The sequence below is a fragment of the Corvus cornix genome, chromosome 2 (assembly GCF_000738735.6).
Source record: "Corvus cornix cornix isolate S_Up_H32 chromosome 2, ASM73873v5, whole genome shotgun sequence".
Taxonomy (NCBI): Eukaryota; Metazoa; Chordata; class Aves; order Passeriformes; family Corvidae; genus Corvus; species Corvus cornix.
Window position 1 is genome coordinate 47,492,004 of NC_046333.1, and position 19,294 is coordinate 47,511,297.

The 19,294-nt window shown below is 39.6% G+C and overlaps 1 protein-coding gene, 1 long non-coding RNA gene and 1 other non-coding gene across 3 annotated transcripts; 1 reads left to right on the forward strand and 2 right to left on the reverse strand.

Moving 5' to 3' along the window:
* Window positions 1-217: 217 nt before the first annotated feature.
* Window positions 218-9,621, reverse strand: LOC120409701. Its single transcript, XR_005601462.1, has 4 exons — window positions 9,395-9,621; window positions 8,406-8,482; window positions 4,110-4,145; window positions 218-2,479 (listed from the first exon to the last, which is right to left on the reverse strand). It is a non-coding gene; the product is annotated as an uncharacterized LOC120409701 (long non-coding RNA).
* On the reverse strand, window positions 3,773-3,860 carry LOC120409844. The gene has a single exon (XR_005601665.1). It is a non-coding gene; the product is annotated as a small nucleolar RNA SNORD93 (small nucleolar RNA).
* A 71-nt stretch (window positions 9,622-9,692) lies between the features above and the next one.
* Window positions 9,693-14,961, forward strand: TOMM7 (translocase of outer mitochondrial membrane 7). Its single transcript, XM_039549219.1, has 3 exons — window positions 9,693-9,860; window positions 13,526-13,574; window positions 14,743-14,961. The coding sequence occupies exons 1-3, from the start codon at window positions 9,758-9,760 to the stop codon at window positions 14,756-14,758; spliced, it is 168 nt and encodes a 55-aa protein (XP_039405153.1). The 5' UTR covers window positions 9,693-9,757; the 3' UTR covers window positions 14,759-14,961.
* Window positions 14,962-19,294: the final 4,333 nt, after the last annotated feature.

The following is a 19,294-nucleotide window of genomic DNA, read 5'->3' on the forward strand; positions in this document are numbered from 1 at the left end:
CACTGGATTAGATCTCAGAAATCTGGATTTTGTTTCTGTAAATCACCCAGATGGGTAGTCTGCAAGGTTACCACTTTATTCCTCAGTTTCTTCATCTGTAAAATGGGGATAATTATATTCCCTAGCTTTTAAAAAACATTTCAAGATATACATGGTTAATGATTAAGCAGTGTGGATAATCCCTGATGAGTAACACACAGCTGCTCATACACACTTATTCACTTTCGTATTAACGTCTTTATTTAAATTTTCGCAAAACACTCATTTTGTCAAACAGTAACTGCAAAGAAGCTTTTATCCAGCACAAGTGTAATTAGAATAGTAAAGTAGTGATGAGACTTTGAGCTCAAGGGACTATCTGGTATTTTAAGTTCAAGTAACTGCAGTAGCAAAAAGGGTTTCCAATTCAAGTCTGCCCTCTGCTGGCTTTAGCAGAACACTCCTAATAAATTTTGGATCAATAGTGTCTTTCTGTAACGAAGTGAAGGAACTAAATTAATAGAGGCTGAAACATTTATTAATTGACAACCTTATTCAGCATTTATAAAATTTTTGTAATAGTAGTTGAATGATTTGTAATTTTTTTTTTAAGTCCCATCTAGGCTCCCTGTCAGATTCATGTTCTTCAGGATTTCAGAAGTCCATCACCATATCATCCATGTTAGAGTTGCTGGAACTAAAATACAACATGGGAAGTAACATTCTGCATGTGGCTTTAAAGAAATTTAATAAAAAACTGCAGAAAAAATATTTTGCTTGATACAATTAATGACTCTAATAGATAGTGCTGTATGTATTAGTCAAGTACTAATGCCCTAAAAGAGACCAGGATCAGTCCAGTCTAGTACTCCATCACTAAAAGCGACCTGTCCCCTTAAAATATGAGAGGAAAAAAGCAGACCATTTACTACTGTGTTTATTTTAGAAAGAATCTTCCATCACAAATACCACACACAAATAACTCATGTCTTAACTCAGGACGACTCATTTTCCTTTCTATTTTTAAAATAGGAAGGTAATTGGGGTGTGGGGAGCTATCTTACTCATACTTACTCACACAGATTCATCTAGAGTGATTTCAACCCCAAGGTGACACTGGTGTCTGAAATACAAAATATGCATCATTACATGCTGGATGATGTGATGGAGCTGAAAAGCCCCAGGTTTATGTATCTTGTCATCTTCATGCTTTGTTACACGTAACGGCATTTAATCTCTTGTGACTGCTACCTAAATCTAAAATAAAGGAGTACAATATTGCTTCCTCAGATGTGTACTTAATATACACTTGAAAAAAAGGGAAAAAATAAAATTATTACAGAATGGCATTTTATTGGACCCTTTAAATGCTTGGAAATCAGGGTTAGATTCACAGCCTGTGCCAAATTTGCCTAACAGACTTTATAAAGCAGAACATAAGGAACTTTCACAAGTTCCTTGAATGTCCTCTGCATCTGCTAAAATTCTTGCTTAGATGGTTCTCATTCAAAAACGAAACCTTTAGGAGGCCATTAACATTTTACAAGAAGCAGTGAAAGGCACACAACTAATCTGCCATTATGGGTTTGAAGTCGGTTTGTTTGTTTGTTGATTTTTTTTTTTTTTTTTCCCCTCTAGGCAGGAAGCTATGGAAAAAACTACTGAAATCTCATTAATCTATCTCGTACCTACTGCTACAAATCACCCTTTTAAACTGGACTCCAAAAAAACCAGCATCTAAAATGCAGTTGTTCTGCAGTTCTAGGAGATTAAGGTTTGAGATTTTTAATAATCCTAACTGAAAAGCAGCAGCATTGATTGAAACACTGATAGGTATTTCCCTGAAAGGTCATTTGTTTTCTGTGCAATAGTGGAAAGAGTCTTAGATGAACTTAGAGGCATGTGAATCAGGCTGTCAATATATAGAGAAGACACACTTTTGTGTCTACTTGACAATGTTTTGAAGTTAGTAAAATCTAAAAACATTTGTCTGGGCTAAATATGGCATGCGAATACACTAAAATAGACAAAGTATGGACAGAAATTATGCATGAAAGGCAAAAGGGAAGCATTTTAAGAGACTAAATTTTATTTTAATAGAAGAGTAAAAACTTCATTAACCATGAGTTGCACTTCATTTAATCTTGATAGCACCAGATGAGACTTGGAAAGGAAGAAAAGAGCTTTGCTTGATCGCCTTCTGGTATCTAGGAAAGGCCTTAATTACTCCTCGTTATAATACTAAATTACTGATTCTAATCTTCCATGTGCTGAAGATCTCAAAGAATTTTCAGTGAAATCTGAACTACTGAAATGCAAAAACTAAAGACAGACATAAATGTTAATACTTTTGTCCATACTGGCTGAATTTCCAAATTCTGAAAGGCAGCTCTTGCTGCAGTGTCACCTTCAGCAGGAAGCTCAGGCAGCACAGCCTGAAGGGGCTTGGCCGGAGGAGGTGTGAACTGCTCCTCACCTTGTTGGTCGTGGTCAGGCCGTGCTGAATTAGGAACGTGACAAAGGTTTGTCCTTAAGTTTCTGAAGTCAATTCACCCAAAGTGAACAATGAAGATAAATTCATACCTATGTCCAGTTAAACTAAATAATTAGTTCTACGTTTAGATATACTACAAATTATTCAGTTTGTACATATACACGACACATTTCCTTTGTTGACTGGGCAATCTTATTCAAGATCTGAAAATACACATATTTTTACCTTTCCTTTTATGCTCTGGACTCTATAGTTTGTATTACAAATTGTTAAGAACTATTATAATTACAACACTAAAACCTAGACTATGCTATGCTTCAAATTCTATTGAAATGAAAGCTATACTAAATTAAAATTTATTTTACACGTTGAAAAAAATCTTAAGTTTCAACAAACACACTTCTTGTTTTGGAAGGTACAACAAAAAAGAATACTTAAGGATATACACAATAACTGAAACTACATATAATTTATTTAACTGGGACTGAAGTCAAAACTGGCAAACTGGCAAAAAACCCACATAGACCTGTTTCACATCCACCTGGCATATTTCAACTCAGAGATTCTTCTTTTTGCTTTACTACCTGTTTTCTCTTAGCTTATAACCAGAGTTAATTAGTAACTTGTTGTATACATTTATCTTGCAAAATCTGAGAGTGCATCCAAAAGCTCAATTGTAAATCAGTGAAGCGAGTACTGTGCATCAATCAGTTCTATTTTCAAGTATTTCATTGTCAGAAAAAATTGTTTCAGCAGCATGTTTATTTTTTGTAGTTGGATGCTAAGGAAGACTATTACAACACTCATTGAAGAGAGAAAGAGGAATATGACTTATAGTTACAATTATAATTTTTCAAATGCTGCAATTCTATGTTCTGTATCAGAGAGAAGTATTTCATTTTCACATGCAATGCTGTCAACTGATTGCAAATACTTACATTATCAGTTTCACAGTTGTTTCACCACAATATAATTTACTAAGGTCAGAATTGGTATAAAGGCAAGTATACAAGCTTTTGAAAATTCAGAACATATTGTTTTCCTCATCTTGTTTAAATCATAGTAAAAATTTGCCTAAAATAAGCATCTTTTAAGTCCTTTAAAATCTTTATACATGTGTGCTGTTAAAACAACATATTCTTCAGCAACAAAAATCTGAGATCTGTTGACAAAGGAAAGGTTTACATTAAAATATATTTAGAGGAACATCCTCCTAGAGTTACCAAAACTTTTGCTGCTCAGCTGCTAAAAAAAGAGCTTAATTAAAAACAACAAATGAGTAAATATGGGTATTAGTTTTGGCCTCAGAAAATCCTTTTATCCATCAGATTTTTGCGTATCACTGAAAGTTTGTAAGGAATCAGATTATTGTTTTCATCCTTGGCCAAGTACTGCAATCATAAAAACATGAAGAACTGTTGTGTCTGTAGAAAAACTATCTAAGGTAAAAAGTAGCAGTATCTCTAAGTGTAACACTTAATTTTCATTATTAAGTAAAGATGGGAAGAATGGGAAAGTCATGCTTCAAACAACACTACAGCTGTGAAGCAGGTAATATTCAATTTTTAAGCATCTCAACAGTTCTTCTCAGAGGTCTCTAAAAGCATTTAATGAGGTTCTTTCAATGCTGTCTCACCTCAGACTGCTGTTCCTCCTCCCCTGGCCTCAGAAGCTGTAATGAAAAATAATGAGATTATAACTTCATGTTACCACTCAGTTTTGGTTTATTTTAAAATAAATTGTACAGTTACTGTATTGAATATACAAAATTACTACACTTTTCTTTTTGTTCCTGCCACTCTGATCATTCCACTAATTTTCTAGACAGGCATCTGTTGTGGTTTAACCCCGGCCAGCACTCAAACCCCACACAGCTGCCTGCTCACTATGCCTCACAAACACTGGGATCAGGGAGAGAATCGGAAAGGTAAAAGCCAGAAAACTCGAGGGTTGAGATAAAGACAGTTTAATAGGGAAAGTAAAAGCTGTGCATGCAAGCAAAGCCAAACGAGGAATTCATTCACTGCTGCCCATGGGCAGGCAGGTGTTCAGCCATTTCCAGGAGGGCAGAGCCCCATCACATCTAACAGTTACTTGGGAAGACAAACACCATCACTCCATACATCCCTCCCTTCCTGCTTCTTCCCCCCACTTTATATACTGAGCATGATGCCACATGGTCTGGAATATCCTTTGGTCAGTTGGGGTCACCTGTCCTGGCTGTGTCTCTCCCCAGCTTCTCATGCACCCCCTGTCCCCTCACCAGCGTTACAGTATGAAAAGCAGAAAAGCCTGGGCTCTGTGCAAGCTCTGCTCAGCAATAACAAAAACATCTCTGTGTCCTCAACCCTGTGTTCAGCACAAATCCAAAACACAGCCCCATACCAGCCACTGGGAAGAAAATTACTATTACCGCAGGCCTGGGCCCTAGGGTCTATCACCGTGTCCCGCAGCCATAGGGAGGAGGAGAGAGGATCCAGCAGGCAGGAACTGTGCAGCAAGATTGATCTATTTAATTATTTTACAAACTCTTCTATAGACTTTTTTCTTCATAGTCTAATTGGACAAAGGATCAGCCACCCCTTGGGGGTGATTGGTTAAAATCCTAAAACATCCATTGTCAAAATATTTTTCTACTATACCATAAACAAGAATTTTCAAGGTTGCACGTATTTGGTTGTTTACATAACTCGGCTACCTCTTCTGTGAGAGAGAAAAGTCTCTCACGGACTTAGAAAATAGCAAGAAAATCCTTGCTAGCAGCATTTTTGTATCTACATATTACCTCAGCTGAAACAAGCACAGCATCTGGCAATATCACTTTTCTTGGAAATATCCCGTATCAGACAGTGACCAGAATACATCCAACAAGTATCATACAGAAATTCATATGAAGAAGATTCTAATTTGGACAGAACTTTTTTATATGTATTACAACTCTGCATTCCAAGCATGTTTTGAAACTATGCTAAATGCAAGAACTCAAATATACTCACCCCCAAGGAATCTAGGTCTCAGTAACATTCAGGTGATATTTTCTAATTCTGGTTATTTTGCACATGACCTAATTGGATAGCCTAAGTCTTTTCTATTTTGAAAAGTCTCCATTTCTAGTAGTAGTTTCCATTTATCTTTGTCTCTTCTTGTCTTTGTGAAATGAAAAGGAGCATTTCCCAAATCAGTGGTACTGCAGAGGAGCAGGGATTTATTAGACTAAATGAATAGGAATACTAAAATGGAATGGAAGGATCATCATTATTAGGCGACAATAAAAATTGGAAGTTTAGTCGTAACAATGAAGTGAAATAGAATGCCTAGTCATAATATACTACCGTTTTTACTGACATTGTAAAGATACAGCCTGCAGTGGAAATCTGCTGAAGAGCTCTTCCTTATGTTCTTGTGCTATTTATACTGATTTATGGTATAATCCTAAAGTATGAAACTTCAATAAAGCTTTAGAGCTATGGAATTCTTTAACCTGAAAGGTACCCTTTGCACTCAAAAAGACAAATTAAAGCCATCTGACCAAGTGACATTATTTCCCTGAACCTGACACTTCAGTGATTCAGTCATGTCTATAAGAATTTCAGTTCTCTCATTTACCCATAAAAATGGAAATATTTTGCCATTGTACAATGAGTATTAGTGATATTTATTTGCTGTGAAAACACTTGTAGAATTACTGCTAATCGAGTTAACAGAACAGTAGGGATTCATGTTCTTGTTGTCCCGGTTGAAACCTCTGCAATTTTGTTTCTGATTTTATTGTTACTGCTGATCACATGAAGCTACAAGGCAAAAGAAATTCAAAGAGATTTGGTTTTTTGCAACAAAAGACTTTCAGCATCTATGGTATCACTAAATTTCTTTTGTCACTCCAGCAACTGCAGCTCTTGCTCTTCTTATTTAATGGATACACCATTCCAAGTGGTTTTGTCTTCATTATCAGCCACAAGAAAAAAATCAAATAAAATCAAAATCCTTCATGGAAGTGTTACCACAATAAATTGCAAACATGAATACTCATACCACACCCATAAAATCCCACTTCTGTTTTCTCCAGGCAGTCTCTACGCCATCTTACGGTACCCATTTCTTTGGGTATTAGGTTTTCTCCCTTCACGACAGCTCGTTTCATGCCCCACCACAGGCATCTTTGCTTTTAGGGGCTAGTTGTCAATATTTAAATTATGTGAATAGTGCTGTCCCATGAACTTCCAGGAAGGATGACTACTGCTCTCCTTCCCCCTTTGTCAGAGTCAGTAGATCACCAAAGGACTGCTAAGCTCTCAGACCCTCTAACATCCTAGGTGACATAGGAGCCAAATAAAGGCATGGAAAACTTCTGGAGTCAGTACAACCATTTACTGTTTTATGTTTTGTTGTGGAGGTTTTGTGGGTTTGTTGGTTGGTTGGTTAGTTGGGGTCTTCTGGTGCAAATATGATATGTTGGACAGTATGAGACTATGGATGTGTGTTACGATGAAATAAGCGCTCTTCTCCAGTCACTTTTCTTAGTTTACAGACATCCTTTCACAGCTTCAGTATGTAAGATAATGTAAATCTAGACCAGCAACTACACAGAATCAACTCTGGTTTATCTGCATACCAAACACACACCTTTGGGCTCTTCTAGCACTGATTTTGTTTGTGAGAAAACAGGAAAAGAAATATTAACTTTCTTGCTATTAATTTCCTGGCTTCTGTAGTTAAATCAATGAAATAACCTACAAGCTTTTAGTCAAACATTCAAATTGGCAGACGTGAGAAAAAAAGGCTAATGTTCTGTGCTCTGAAAATTATTCATTGACTCAATGTGTGAAGGGAAGATGAGAAAGATCTGGTACATGTGGCACACTTTGGTGAGTATCCTTTCTCAAGAACATCCACAATAATTACATGCACTGTGTCACACGTGATACTGCTAAACCAATTTTCAAAGGAGACAGAGCTGTTCAATCCTTCGGATCAGGCAATTTGTACATTCGACCTTCTGAATCCCACTACAATTACAGGAAGGAAAATACCTTTTGAATTTAATTCCACTACAGTGGGTCATTATTTTACTGCAATATTTTTGAGAGATTATTAACAAGCTGTGTGCTGTAATGAACAGTTGGCTTTGAATGTTTAGAAAGAACAAGCTGTAACAGAAACCACAGCGTGGAAACAGATCCTACGTGGCCTCATCTACAAAAAAAACCAAAACAATTTAATACAAACTGCTAGAAAATAGGTTCTTTACTGCAAGTAAAAAAAGCAGGTTCAGTGGTTTGAGTTCTCTTCTGAGTATGACAAGCCATTACTGATTAATGAATGTGCCTCTTGCACTACACTGGCTCAGAGCAAGAGTAAATTTATGTTGAATGTTTGTACAATTCTACTTATATGTACTAATTTGAAAACTTTGACAACAGTGATTTACCAAAAAAATTGAAATCCATCACAAACTTGTGGATAGAAAGACTTGTTTTCTCAATTTCCAATTAGAATTCCCAGAATTTCCCCCCAAAAGGCATATTCCTTTGGGAAAGGTATAGGCTCAGAGTCCTGTGAACTTCATACTGATGTTCATGATGAATACAGACAGCACTGGTGCCTAACCTTTCCTCAGGGATAAGCTATTCAGTTTATAAAGGAGACACTCACAAACTCTATGCCTCTACTTTACTTGTCAGATATCACTAAATATGTGTCAGTCATATGACAAGAAATACTGGTGTACCCCACATTTAATGTGTACAGAAGCACAGGGCACTTGGACTGGTGTACAACAGGAAAGGCCATGCACTCTGTGACATGACTGCACGTTTGTGCCATGACATCATCAAAATATTCTTCCACCCCCTCCACTTTATTCACAGACTATGGCAAAAGCAAGCCATTGGGCTGCCAGAACGCCTCATGTTGCCTGCAGTTTGCTACCCACCTGTACCTGGAGAGCAAGCAGTGAGCTAAAAGCTCCTTTTTTTATCATGCTGGAATGGCAGAGCAGGCATCCATACACTGGAAGAGGAAATAGGATATCTGCGTAAGCGATATTTATTGTATCCCTGAATTCTTTCTCGTCTCTAAAAAGCACAGACCTGCTGTTATTCTTAATGTGACAAAACGGCTACAGAACTTCAAGTAAATGCTGCAGGCAAACCAATATATAACATGCAGAACCTTGCTATAGGTAGCAGACATGATGTAGCCTGATGGTGTTAAATGCTGCAGCTGCATTAGTAAACCTGAAGACCTGCACGTGGCCTGGATCTGGCATTACAGCAAAAGGCAGGAGGCTACCTAAGAAAGAATGAAAACATGGTAATAACTGGTTGAGTCAATGGCACAGAAACTATGCAGCAAGATGTCATGTAAGTTGTGTGAAACAAATAGTAGCTTGGTGGTTAGGGCTCTGCAAGGACAGAGACCACTCATTTATTAGTCAAAAAAGAAAGTGCCTCAGTGCTTATCCGGGCTCTGAGGTTTGTAAGGACAACAAGCTCCAAGCGCTGTACTGGCAGTTTCTAGGTATCAGCTCTCTCCCCATATTTCTAGTCAAGTTTCCACTCCCTGAACTCCTTGTTTCCATGGACTGAATACATCACACAGCCTGGTATCAAAGATCAGAGAATATTCTGAGTTGAAAGGGACCCACAAGGATCATCGAAGTCCAACTCCTGGCCCTGCACAGGACACCCCAGGAGTCACACCATGTGCCTGAGAGCATTGTTCAAACACTTCTTGAACTCTGTCAGGTTGGTGCTGTGACCACTTCCCTGGGGAGCCTGTTCCAGTGCCCAACCACCCTCTGGGTGAAGAACCTTTTCCTGATACCTAAACCTAAACCTTCCCTGACACGGCCTCATGGAGAGCTTCATTTAGAGGCATTTCCAGTTTCCTCCAGAAACACCATCTCTACCCTTCACTTACCAAAGGCACTTCCCACCCTCCAGAGGCGGCGTGCGCGCAACACCTCGAGAGCTCCGGGGAAAAAACAAGCACAAGAGTGCGGCAGAACCCAAGGCGGGCGAGGAAGACCCACAGCATTTGTAGCCCCCGCGCCCCCTCACAGCCCCGCTGGGCCGATCCCGCTGCCAACCCCTCAGCCTGCGGCGCTGGCAGGCGGGCGCACGTCACCCCACGGCCGCCATTTCTTCGCCCGCCCGAGGGCACAGCCAGCCCGGGTCCCGCCCCGCAGCCCAGCGATGGGTCCCGCCCAGCGCACGGCGCTGTTACGAGAGAGGCTGGGCTCCTCCTCCTTCTCCTCCTCTTCCTCTCTGCCCCGCCGCCGGGATGCCGAAGCTTAGCAAGGAGGCCAAGCAGCGACTACAGCAGCTCTTCAAGGGCGGCCAGTTCGCCATCCGCTGGGGCTTCATCCCCGTAGTGCTCTATCTCGGTCAGTGCCGGGCGGGGGACGCGCGGGGGTCCTCGGCGGCCATTGCCGAGGCCGGGTCTGGGGCGGCCGGGTCCCATGGCCGCTCTCCGCCCCCCCGGCCCGTCCGGGCGCTGCCGGGGAGCGGGGGGGCCGAGGGAAGGGCCCGGGCGAGCAGGGCCGCCCCGCCGCGCTCCCCCCGCCGCCCGGCCCCCGCGGCCATCGCCGCGCATGTGCGGAAGGGAGGGCGCGGTTGCCCTTGGCAGAACTGCGAGACGGGGAGGCTTTTTGTTATTGTTGGGGTTTTTGTTTGTGTGTTTGTATGTTTTTGTTTGTTTGTTTTCCTTTCTTTGTAAGAAAGTAGCATGTGACCCTCCCACTCGGCCCTAGCGAGGCCACATCTGGAGTCGAGTTCTGGGCTCGTCAGTACAGGAAAGACGAGGAGCTGCTGGAGAGGGTCCAGCACAGGGCCACGAAGATGATTAAGGGACTGAAGCATCTCTCTTATGGGGAGAGACTGCGGAAGCTGGGCCGGTTTAGTCCAGAGAAGAGTAGAGAAGACTGGGAGGGGATCTCATCAAAGCATACAAATAACTCAAACGCAGGTGCCAGCCAAGAGGTTGGTGCCAGCCTCTTAAGTGGTGCCCAGCAACAAGATGGGGAGCAGTGGCTATAAACCATAGCACAAGAAGTTTCACCTTAACATGAGGAAGAACTACTTTGCGTTGAGAGTGGCAGAGCACTGGAACAGGCTGCCCAGGGAGGTCGTGGAGTTTCCCTCTTTGGAACCATTCCAAACGCACCTGGATGAATTCCTGTGTAACCTGCTGTAGGTGATCCTTCCTTGGCAGGGGGGTTGGATTAGAGGATCTCCAGATGTCCCTTTCAACCCTAACAATTCTGTGGTTCTGTAATAAAGAGTTTTTTGCTCTTTTTCTTGCCTGGAGGCCAATCCTGTGTGAGGGCCCCTCTGGGGAGTGGGCAGAGCACCGAAGCGGCCGAACAGCAAATGGGGCTGCGATTTCACCCTGTGTCAGGGACTGCCTACAGTAGAAGTCAGGGCTGTGCTTTTTGCACCAGGGAGTCTGTGGTGAGGAGAACGCTGAGAGCATTGCTTTGTGGCACCGAGGGCATTGCCATCCTCTAGAGGGCTGAGGTTGAATTTGCAGCAACGTACAGGTCACAGTCTCTCTCCCACCAAAAATGATGTGGCTCCTGTTTCCAAGCTGCGTTGGAACGTTAAGGGGATGCCTTGATGTTTTGCCTGGTGCCCGGGATATATTTTGCTTTCTGTCACTGGGCTGGCCAGGCATCACTACTACACGGTAGTTCTCCTGCTGAGTTAGAGCTGGATGCCATCAGCTGTCCTTGTTAAAGAGCTTGGCCCACTTAAAACAGGCACATGTGCCACAGGCCTGACACTTTCATTCACTTCTTTTATGATGGGGGGCCCAGGAAGGCCGATCCCTGCAATTCATCTGGCTTACTTTCTGCCCAAGCTGTCGGGCCTTTTGGGAAAAGCACCTAAACCAGGCAGGCATCTCTGCATTGCATGCAAACATGAAGGAGGGCTGGGAGCTTGATGTGTTTATGGTCAAATCTGATAGGTTGTTTTGATTAATTGAGGGGAATGCAGTGTCCAGTTTGAAGGGCTTTGGCTGTTTATAGACAGCAACCAGGGAAATGTTTGTCTCTTCAGCTGTTACAGAAGTGCTTTAGCAACAACTACAAGCAAAAGAAGTAACTTCAAAAACTATGGAAAAAACTAATTAGCATTATTAGGTCTGAACTTTAATTGCATTTCCATTTTTAGTTTATCAGTTATTTTAAATTAATAAGTTTTGGGTGGGAATTTCAGCAGTGTTTTGTGACCTAATTTGTTGTTGAAATTTTGTTTTGATTTTACTTCCGTGGCAGTGTGTGTGGATGTGGGAAAGATGCTCTTTGTTCTTAGTGACATCAGAGGACATGAAATAAGTTACTTCAAATTGTATAAAGCCGCCTTACTATATTTACAGTGGTACTAACACCAGGGTGCCTAGTATATTTTTGTTATGTAGCAGTGAGAAATTTTAGTAACTAAACTAAAGTAGTTTAGGTTCCTATCTTTAGAAAATAAATGTGCTGTTCCACATCTGCATTGCCTTCTTAATAAATTTATCTGCAGTAATGAAAGTATAAGCAGATGGGAAGGGGATGTGCAGATGCTACCTCGTTTGCCATAGACATTTATTTGGAGGTGGCATGTACCCAGAGTCTGCAGGATTGGAAGAACCTCTTCTCTACTGGGATTACTTTTGAATCTGGGAGGGACGGTGTGACCCCTGTGTGTATAAAATACATGCTAAACTAAACATAGGCAAGGAAATGGTCAGAAAATTTGAGCCTGTAACTTTCTCTGAAAGGCTTTCTAGCTCGGGGCATGTACAAGGAGCCCGGTATGTGAACGTGCAATTATAGGTCATTGGTGGGGTTTTGTTGTACTTTTTTAAGCTTGCTTTGAAGTGGCTACCCTGCTTTTAAGTCAGTAAATTAGACCAATGCAGTTTTGTTAAACCTGGTTTGCTTATTTAAAAATACTGGGGGTGAGGGGAGGAGCCAGAAACATTCACATGCATAGTGTGACTGCAATTTTAAGCTGTGTTGCTGGGCAGTATGGCAGCTAAAGAACTCAGGTCGGGATGTCTAATAGCATCAAATCACTCAAGGTTATCTTCAAAGAGCTTTTCCAGTGCATGTGAAATTAATGGAAGTTTTTCCATTAACCTTTGTGGCCTGTGTTTCAGGCAAGATGACATTAATTATTTATTTTCTGTAAATGAGGGAAATAATATATTTTTCATGAAACATTCACTTCTAGATAGCCAGTAGTGTTGAATAGTGCCTGAATTGCATGATTCTGTTTCAAGACTTTTATTTTACAGTCCAGAGAGCAAAGATACTTCATACACTAAACCTTCATTTGCTTCCCTAGCATACATATACTTAATCGATTGGTTTATTTGAGTCATTGGCTGGAAATGAGCTCTTTGTAGTTAACTTTCATTTCATTTCCCTGGGCATTAGAAAACATCTTGTTTGTTTGCAAGCTTTAGTACTAAGTAACTTTTTCAAAAAAGTGCCAGTCAGAATAGAAGATTTGAAGTTTAATTGATTTAACATTTACCATTCTGCCATGCTAAATGGAGTGAACTGTTACTGAAGTACTGCTTTTAAGTTCTGTGTCAGATGTCATTGGAGAATTGCCTGTTAGGCCTCAAGGTGCTCACTCTACACCAGTTACAGGCTCTCTCTTGGTAGAGCCCTGCCAGGTTGTGTTCCAAAAAACATTTAAAATCTGTGGGTTTGTGTGTGTAAAGTTATGTGTGTATTGATCTCTGGGACAGATGACTTCCTTGATCTCACACAGTTAGTAGACCCTGAATATTAAGTCAGGTAAAGATGCAGGTAAGACTTCTTGAAAAAAGAAAAGTGTACACTTGTATTTATTTTCTTTGCTTTCTAACCCTCATAAGAATGGCAGTTTTTGTTCAGGTTAGTGCACAGCTTCACAAATCACAATTCTCTGTTCAGTAGTTTTCTTTTTTATTGCAATTTAATGGGCTGGAATATTTTGATAGAGATTTAACTATGTAGGAGTCTGCACATATTTATTTTTATGTATGTTTGTAATGTATGTTTCACTTCAGGTTTTAAAAGAGGTGCAGATCCTGGAATGCCTGAGCCAACTATCTGGAGGTATGTATTGGTTCCAGATGTACATAGAAACCCAGTGCAGATAGTTACTGGTGTGGGTGTTGTCTCCAGCCAGCAACAGTTGTGAATGATGCTTCCATCCCTTGTTTTTAATTGTTGTGGTTCTTGTTTCTTCAGAAATTCAAATGACAAATTGGCAAAGTTCTAGTTCTTGGGAAGGCCTTTCTCTTAATCTGGCATGGTTTTTAAGATACGGAGCTTCCTGTGTCTTTTGCGTGCTAGCTGCTCTTCTAATCTGTTGTAGAGCTAGTTTGTGCAAGTTTCGGCACTGAAGAATAACTTCTCAGCTTTCTAGAACAATTTAAACCAAAACCCAGTCTCCTTCTGCCTTTGCAAATGAAGGAATAGCACTTCATAACAGTTGCATGAAATAAAGGGTTATATCCTTCAATATTAGTCACTGACATGAAGCAAAGTGCATTTGGCTCATGTTGTCTCTTTCTTGTGGGGCTCTTTGTTATGCTGCAGCGTTATGGCATTAGTAATGCTTAAGTCATAGTGATATTTGAGTTTTATTGAAGGGCTTCCTTGGGTCAAACTAATTAAAGTTTTGAAGAAAGGGTGGGTCTTCTGTTTTTCAAGAAATACCTTTGATTACTGTGCAGGACCAGATATTCCTGAAACAAATAATTGATGGGCTGTATTGTTTGCAGTCATAGATTAATTCTTCTAGCTTCACATAGTTACAGTGTCTAGAAACCCCACTTTTAGGATTCAGTGATTCAGTAGAAAATATGGGAAAAGAAGTAGTAAGATCATATTACAATTTCAGTTGAATCTTCTGTTGTCTTAGTAACCAAATTGCTGCAGTTGTTTGCTTGTTCACAGTGTTTCTGTGATTAGCTTCGCTAGTAGTTTGAGACTGCTTTTTTTGGTGTGTATCTGTACCGTGTAAAATACATGTTTTGTACCAGAAAATATATATATACATAGATACCCCAAGCAGATGTTTGGTCTAATCCAGAGCTTACAGATGCTCATTTTTGTGAGCGCATGTTGGTGCTCTGTAGGCTTAAATTTTACTTTAAAGTTGGCATTATTTCAGTATTTTGGGAGCTAGTTCCTCCAGACTTGTGTTTTACAAATACCAATTTAAAGACAAGTACATGCTGCAAATCTGACTTTCATTTCCTCCCCCCTCCCCTTTCAGTCTGCTTTGGGGATGAAGGCTGTGGTGGTCCTGTTCTAGACGCAGCTGATGGACAGAGTGTCAGAAGATGCGTACATTCCAGAGGATGAGGCCGACACTTAGACCATCTGGCTCAATCAGCTTGCTAATGACATAGGTTGTACATACAACAAAATGAAGTTTATATGGACCTAACTTATTTGCATTACGGTGTAATTAAATAAATACAATTTGAATGGATGCACATTGTTTTTAAGTCTTTACATAAGTATCATGTAATAATTTATTTATTACAGAGACCCATGGTGGGCGTTTTGGTTTTTTTGTGTTTTTTTCAAAATATGGTGGTATTCAACCCCCATGCTTATCTTTGTTAATGATTGTCTTTTGGGTAAAGATTCCTTTTTATCTTCACAGTAACCAGAAAATTGAGCTAAAGTTTTAAATACTTCAGTATTCTTCAAAGGTTCCTTGCCCAAGTGTTGGTAAGCCTCTGTGGCTGGTTACTGTGCTGATCCACTTGGGGTTTTTTTCCTCCTTGTTGGATTCTTTTATCTGTGGATACAGTAAGGATTGAGGGATGTGTATGTTTGTGTTTTCTAGCACAGTCACATACTAAAAAGTATAATTTTCTGCTAAACTGACCTTTAAATACTATCTATTTTTTCTGGGATATAGGATGGGGTGGGAGGACACAGCAGTTGAGTGCTCTGGGTCTATGTGTATACATTGCTCTAACTGTAAGAGGAAGTTTCTAATGTATAACTGAAGGAAGAAAACAAGTACACTAAACAAGGTATATGCTTCATTTTTATGCTGAAGTCTTGCTCTTTGGACCATGGTTGTTTTGGTTTCAGTTGGTTTTCTCTCTTCTAACACTGAAGTTCAAGCGCTAAAAAGGTGACTCCTTGGTTTCTGTTAAATAGAAGCTGTGTCGGGTAGTTTGCTCTCTCCCTTCCAGAACTGTGCAGGGTGGTTTGTATCTGTGGTGATTTTTAAAAAATAATGTTTATTGGCCCTGAATTGTCATTGCAACAAAGGTATTCTAGATTTTGGCATGGCCTTTTTTTTTTAACCCCACAGATTTTCAGGCAGTTTTTATATAAATTAAATGTTTAAGAATAGGAGATTCCTCAGTTTTTAATCTGCCATGAAAATTCATGATAAAATGTTACTATGTTTAAGGGCTGTGATTGGAAAAATAGAGAGAAATGAGCCAAGGGAGAAAACTTAAATTGAAAGACAAGAATTTGAAAGAAAAAAGTGAAAACATTTATGAGAGCTAGTGCAAACCAGCATGTTCCTTAAAATTCCATTAATCATGATAATCAAATGCCATGAAATACTGGCATGGCTAATGCTGATAGACTGCTTACAGTGGAACAGAGCAAGGACTGAACGCAGAACATTTTCTCATGACCGTATTTCCTTTTGTTAGTGCAGCCTTTTTAGTGCCTTTTCTCTTATGGTAATTTAAGATTAATGTAACTGCTCATGTGTCTTAAATTATGAAGGGAATTAAAATTTTGATTCTTTTTCTTGACTGATACTAATGATAATAGTAATGAAATAATCTGTTGGTACTTGATAGTGGCTTTAATCATGATTAGGAACATTTTTCTTCTGTTGAATTTCATGCAGTAACCTGAAATACTCAGTACTAAGGGATACAGTATTCAGTGTGAAGTAACTTGTATTTCTCTGTCAGATTTTGCATTTCACAAGGGTGTACAATACCCAAAATGCAGCAGTGGGTAGATGGACCCAAACACCTGCAGAAGTGTATTTCATGTGCTCTGTTGTGTGTCTGACATTTGGGGATGTGGTTTGTGGGTCATAACCGCCACATGGTTGCTCTGGCTGCTTTCCAAGAATGATAATATTTGGCAAGAGGTAGAGAAATAGGGAAACGTTTCCTCTTTCATTAAAAGTTTTACAAAAGCATGGCTATGTCAAGCACAGGCCACATTCTGTGACGTCTCCATGCTGAAAGTTTGTCTTAAAAATAGTTGCATTTCAGTTTTTTTTGCAACTTGGAATTACAATTATGGGATAAATATTGCTTATGCAATTCTTAAGCATATCGGGTAGGAAATTTTTGGTAATTCACTGCTACTCAAGTGTGTTTCAGGAAAGTCATTAGCATGGAACTCTTGGGTTTTCGAATTGAGGAGGAAAAAGACTTTCATAGTACCTTCAAATCAGGTTAAATTGAATGCCAGTATGTAGTATAATGTTTGTATAATGTTTTATTTGTATGTCCAGACTTTCATTCCATATAATGCTCTTTCTGTAATTAAAAGGTGAGTGAAACTTCTCCTTAAATAAACATTTATATTCTTCCCTGGGGAAAAAAGAATAGGTATTAATCATTAAGTCTTGGTAATTAATTGTAAGATAGCAAAAAAAAAAATTGGAGATATTTTTTTCTTCAGGTTTAAAAATGAAGAAATCTTTGGTATGAGTGTTTTGAAGTTACTTCACAGTTTTTGTCATTTTCACAAAACTTGGATGTGCTTGTAAGAGCAGATCAGCGGTTTGTGAAGTTGTACATTAAACAGATTCCTGTGTAAAATCTTAGTTCCCTTAAATATGGTCAGGAAGTATGCTAGTTTTAGCAAGACTGATATTTTTTGGTGGTGCAAGGGAAAAGAGGGCAGGTCTGTGGAGTGAGGTGGAAGGACTCTCATGTTTTTCAAGGCTGGGGACTTAAATTGAGTGTTATTAATTTCAAGTGTTTTAATCTATGATTTTTTCCTTTCCATTTTTCTCCCAGTAGAACTTGAGAAAGTTTTATTTTACTGTCGGATGGGAGATGCTTAGAAAAGAACGTATATGAGTTCCCTGCTTGACTGTATTGAGCTCTGTCACTGAATCAGTGCCTTCTGCAGCCAAGTGCAGATTCTTTTCTGTGGTGGGTTTGTGATGCAGTCCTGTGAACTCTCAGTGTTGGAATAAAGTCAGTGAGTATAGTTTACTGAAAAATGAGCTGTGACTTCGACAGCTGAGCTCAAGGCTACAGTCTAGATGGGTTAAATAAAATCATTGGTGCCTTCTTGTGTTTGATGGCGGTTGTACTGACTTTTAAGGTATCCCGTTGATCTTAACCTGGAGATAAGGATTGTTTGGCTTTGTACTTTGGTGTCTTCAAAGTGGAGGTGGAGCGTGCCTGTGATTGCCTTAGTGTCAGGGAAATGCCAGCTGTCACTGGAGCCTGTTGTACCTGGTGTCAACCAGTTATGCAAGGGACCAAGGGGGAGTCTTGAGAGTTTGGTGGTTTTCTTGGTCTTGGTGTATGGACTGTGGATCTCCTGGTAGCAGGGTATAAAAAGAATGGTCAGTTTAGTGTCATCACTAAAGGGAAAAAAGTCTGGCTTTCAGTATAATTTTGTTCTTAATAATTTAATCTACAAAGAAACCTACTTGTGTGCTCCATAAGCTCTTCAAGGCCTGGCCAGTTGCGAGGCAAAATTAAGGTGATAGGGAGTTTGTAACAGGTTTTTAATTCTGCTACAAATTCCTGGTGTAGACATGGCTGGTACAAAGTAACTGTGCTGTATCTCACCACAGTTATAAAACAGAGGCTGTGTGATTTTATTTTTTCCTTGGATGAATTCATCAGCAAAGCTCCTATTAGCTGAACTTTAACATTAAAACACGTAAACTGTGCAGATCAAATCAATGTTCAGAATTTTGTTGCAACAGGCCCATGTTGGTGAAGTATAAAAGCTGTCCTTTGCTACTTTGTACAGCTGTCTTCCAAAATGGCTGTAGGTGACAAAGAGCTGCTTAAGATCTCATCTTCTTGCATTGTGTGGTAAATGAAACAGAGACCTGACATAATGGTTTTTTATCAGAAAAATTGCTACATCAAAGTGTATATACCTTGGATATTTTTGGAAGTATTTTGTTACAGGCTTGGAATTTAAGCTATGATGATACTGATGATATTTGGAAATTAAAGCTCATTACATCTGTTTTCACCACAGGAGGAGAGACCACATCCTGTTAAATGTCATATGAGTAATTTAATTTTTACAAATAACCACTTAATTGCAATTTCTAAATACTTTTCCATGATGATGTGTGATGCAATAGCCATTTCTTGGTTAAGCTTGTGGGATACATACATTGTTTCTTGGTTATGCTTAAGTTAATTCAGGATTAGAGGATGAGTTAGATGGAGGGAATGTTTATCTGCTATGTGGAAAATTACATGGAAGGGCAAATCAAATCTCAGTGTTTTGATTCTGAAGGTGAATGTTTGTTTTTTTAAAACAGATTTTCTCAGGAAAGATTGAATCTTAAATTCTGGTCACCGAATAGAAATCCAGACTGCAGAATTTCTGTGGAGTGTTTTCTGATGACTGCCAAAGTCAGTCTTGAAAATATACCAGGACTCGGTTAAATATGTTTAGATTACAGAAATTGGTTGATAGTAATTCATGGAAGAAGTAGCACTTCAGGGTTGAAGCCTGCAGAGGTTGCATTTTTTTGGGAACAAGGGGGTGGGTGGGTTTTGGTTTTCCTCTTATGAAGAAGAGGAAAGAAATTCACTGAGAGAGATCAGAAA

Coding starts and splice junctions, on each gene's coding strand:
- TOMM7 (XM_039549219.1), top strand. CDS start 9,758: ATGCCGAAGCTTAGCAAGGAGGCCAAGCAGCGACTACAGCAGCTCTTC. Junction 9,861..13,525: donor CCCCGTAGTGCTCTATCTCG/GTCAGTGCCGGG, acceptor GTTTCACTTCAG/GTTTTAAAAGAGGTGCAGAT.